Source organism: Monoraphidium neglectum (genome assembly GCF_000611645.1).
Source record: "Monoraphidium neglectum strain SAG 48.87 unplaced genomic scaffold scaffold00522, whole genome shotgun sequence".
Lineage (NCBI taxonomy): Eukaryota > Viridiplantae > Chlorophyta > Chlorophyceae > Sphaeropleales > Selenastraceae > Monoraphidium > Monoraphidium neglectum.
In genome coordinates, this window is record NW_014013106.1 from 1 (window position 1) to 2358 (window position 2358).

At 66.2% G+C, this 2358-nt stretch overlaps 1 protein-coding gene across 1 annotated transcript in view; it reads left to right on the forward strand.

Moving 5' to 3' along the window:
• Positions 1–615: 615 nt before the first annotated feature.
• Positions 616–2358, forward strand: part of MNEG_3943 (insulysin) — a gene marked incomplete at both ends in the record, with an annotated part of 6848 nt that continues 5105 nt past the window's right edge. Inside the window, 4 exons of the mRNA XM_014047578.1 lie at positions 616–827; positions 1121–1535; positions 1764–1820; positions 2069–2203. Coding sequence (XP_013903032.1) covers positions 616–827; positions 1121–1535; positions 1764–1820; positions 2069–2203 — 819 coding nt within the window. The remainder of the gene's footprint in view (positions 828–1120; positions 1536–1763; positions 1821–2068; positions 2204–2358) is intronic.

A 2358-nucleotide genomic window follows, 5' to 3' on the forward strand; every position in this document is an offset into this window, starting at 1 on the left:
CACACACACACACACACACACACACACGTGCGCGCGCACACAAATGCGCACACACACACACACACACACACACACACAAACGCGCGCGCATACACTCAAACACACACACACACACACTCTCTCTCACACACACACACACACGCAACCCCAGGCCGGCTACTTTGACGACCCCCCCTCCCTCCCTGGGCTGGCCCACTTCCTAGAGCACGCCGTGCACCTGGGCTCAGAGGCATACCCGGATGAGAAGGAATACAAAGCCTTCCTGGCGCAGCACGGCGGCAGCAGCAACGCGTCCACCAGTGAGTCGCGCAGGGTCGCAATCGCATCGGCAGCGGGGCCAGCGGTGGCAGCACGACAAGCAGCGGCGGCGCGCCGGCGATTGCGCAGGGCACGCCGTGGGCAGAGAGCGGACCCCTGATCGACATAGAGTCCCCAGCGCGTATCGGTCAGCTCCACGCGTCTTCATGCGTTGCGCCTGCCACGCCCAGCCGCCACGGAGCAGCTGGTTTGAAGCACACCTATTTGTTCCCCCTTCACACACACACACACACACACATCTTATACAACCATCATGACCCGCGCTTGCCTGCCCTGCTGCGCCTGGCTTCCCCAGACATGGTGCACACGCAGTACCACCTGCGCGTCGCCGCCCACCACCTAGATGGCGCGCTGTCGCGCCTCGGCGCCATGCTGGCCGCGCCGCTGATCTGCCCGGAGGCCGCGGCGCGCGAGGTGGAGAACGTGCACTCAGAGTACTCGCGGAATTGCAACAGCGACTCGCGGAAGCTGCTGCAGCTGCGGCGCTCGCTGGGGCGGCCACCATTCAGGTGAGTGCAAAATGCGTGTGCATGTGTGTGCATGTGTGTGCATGCGTCTGCATGTATGTGCATGCGTGTGCACAACGGAATACGTGTGCTCGTGTTTGTATGTTGGCAACGCAATGTTGGCTGGGTAGTGGGGTTGCACCAGGTGCTCGGCACGCAGTTGCCCTCGTTCCAAGCCGGGACACTTTCCCAATCACTTCCTGCCGGTTGGGCTTTCTACTCTCGCACATTCTCCAACAAACGCCCCCTACCCTGCTCATCGTTCCCCCACGCACCCCACACACCAACCCCCGCAGGCAGTTCTCGACCGGCTCGATTGCCACCCTCCGCGATGCACCCGCCGAGGCCGGCGTCGACGTCGCCGCAGAAATGCGCGCCCTCTGGCGCCGCGCCTACCTGGCGCCCGCGACCACCGTCGCCGTCGTGGGCCCCCAGGCGCCCTCAGACCTTGAGGGCTTCGTACGGGAGGCCTTCGGCGCGATGGACGCCTCCCGCGGCGGCTGCGGCGCGGAGGGCGGGGCCGGCGCGGATGGCGGGCAGGGCAGCGGGCGGTATGGGGTGCTGGATGTGTATGGGGAGGAGCAGCGGGGCGCGCTGCTGAGGGTGGCCCCGATGAGGGACCTGCGGTCGCTGGAGCTCAGCTGGTTCGTGCCATATGGCGCGCTGGCGCACCCGGAAAGCAAGCCCTGGCGGGCAGTGGGGCACGCGCTGGTGGGTGGCGCCGCCTCAGGGGCGGCGGACGGGGGCGGCTTGATTCACAGGGTGGGGCGCCGCGGCGGGAGGGCGGCGGCGGGTCAGCGCGAGAGGCGCCCAGCCCGGTGCGCGTCTGCGCCGCCGTCTGGTGATCATCCCTGGCGGCATGCACCTGGCATGCACTCGCAGGCACCCATGATAGGAGACACTAACCCTTTCTCCTTTGGAATGCCCCCCCCCCTCCAGGGCCACGAGTCCTATGGCAGCGCCGCCCATCTGCTGAAGCGACAGGGCCTCATCCAGGTGCGTGGGCAGGCTCCAGCAAAGCCCCGACCCCCACCCCTTGCCCCCTGGCACATTGCACAATAGCGACACTCTGCAAACGCCTGCAAAACGCACGCCGGCATGCCACCACCCCAGCCGCTTGTAAGTACTGTACAGCATCCCGCTCCATTCAATCAGTGCTGGGCTTGCTGCATGCCGCTCCTGCATGCACCTCGAGCCGCGAACGCGCCCCGGCGGGGCTCGCAATTGCGTGCCCTGCGCCGCAGTCCCTGTCGGCGGGCATGGGGGAGGAGGTGCGGCTGGGACGCGGCTTCATGTTTTGGCGCATCGACGTGCAGCTGACAGAGGAGGGGGAGACCCACGTGCCGCACGTGCTGGGGACCATTGCACGCGCCATACAGGTGGGTGCATGCGCGCGGGTTCGTCTGTGTGTTTGTGTGTCCGTGTGTGCATGTGCCTGCATGTTCAGAAGAACAGAGAGGAGGGGAGGGGAAGAGGTGGGAAAGAGGGAGGGGAGAGAGACAGAGAGAGTGTGTGTGTGTGCGCGCGTGTGGAT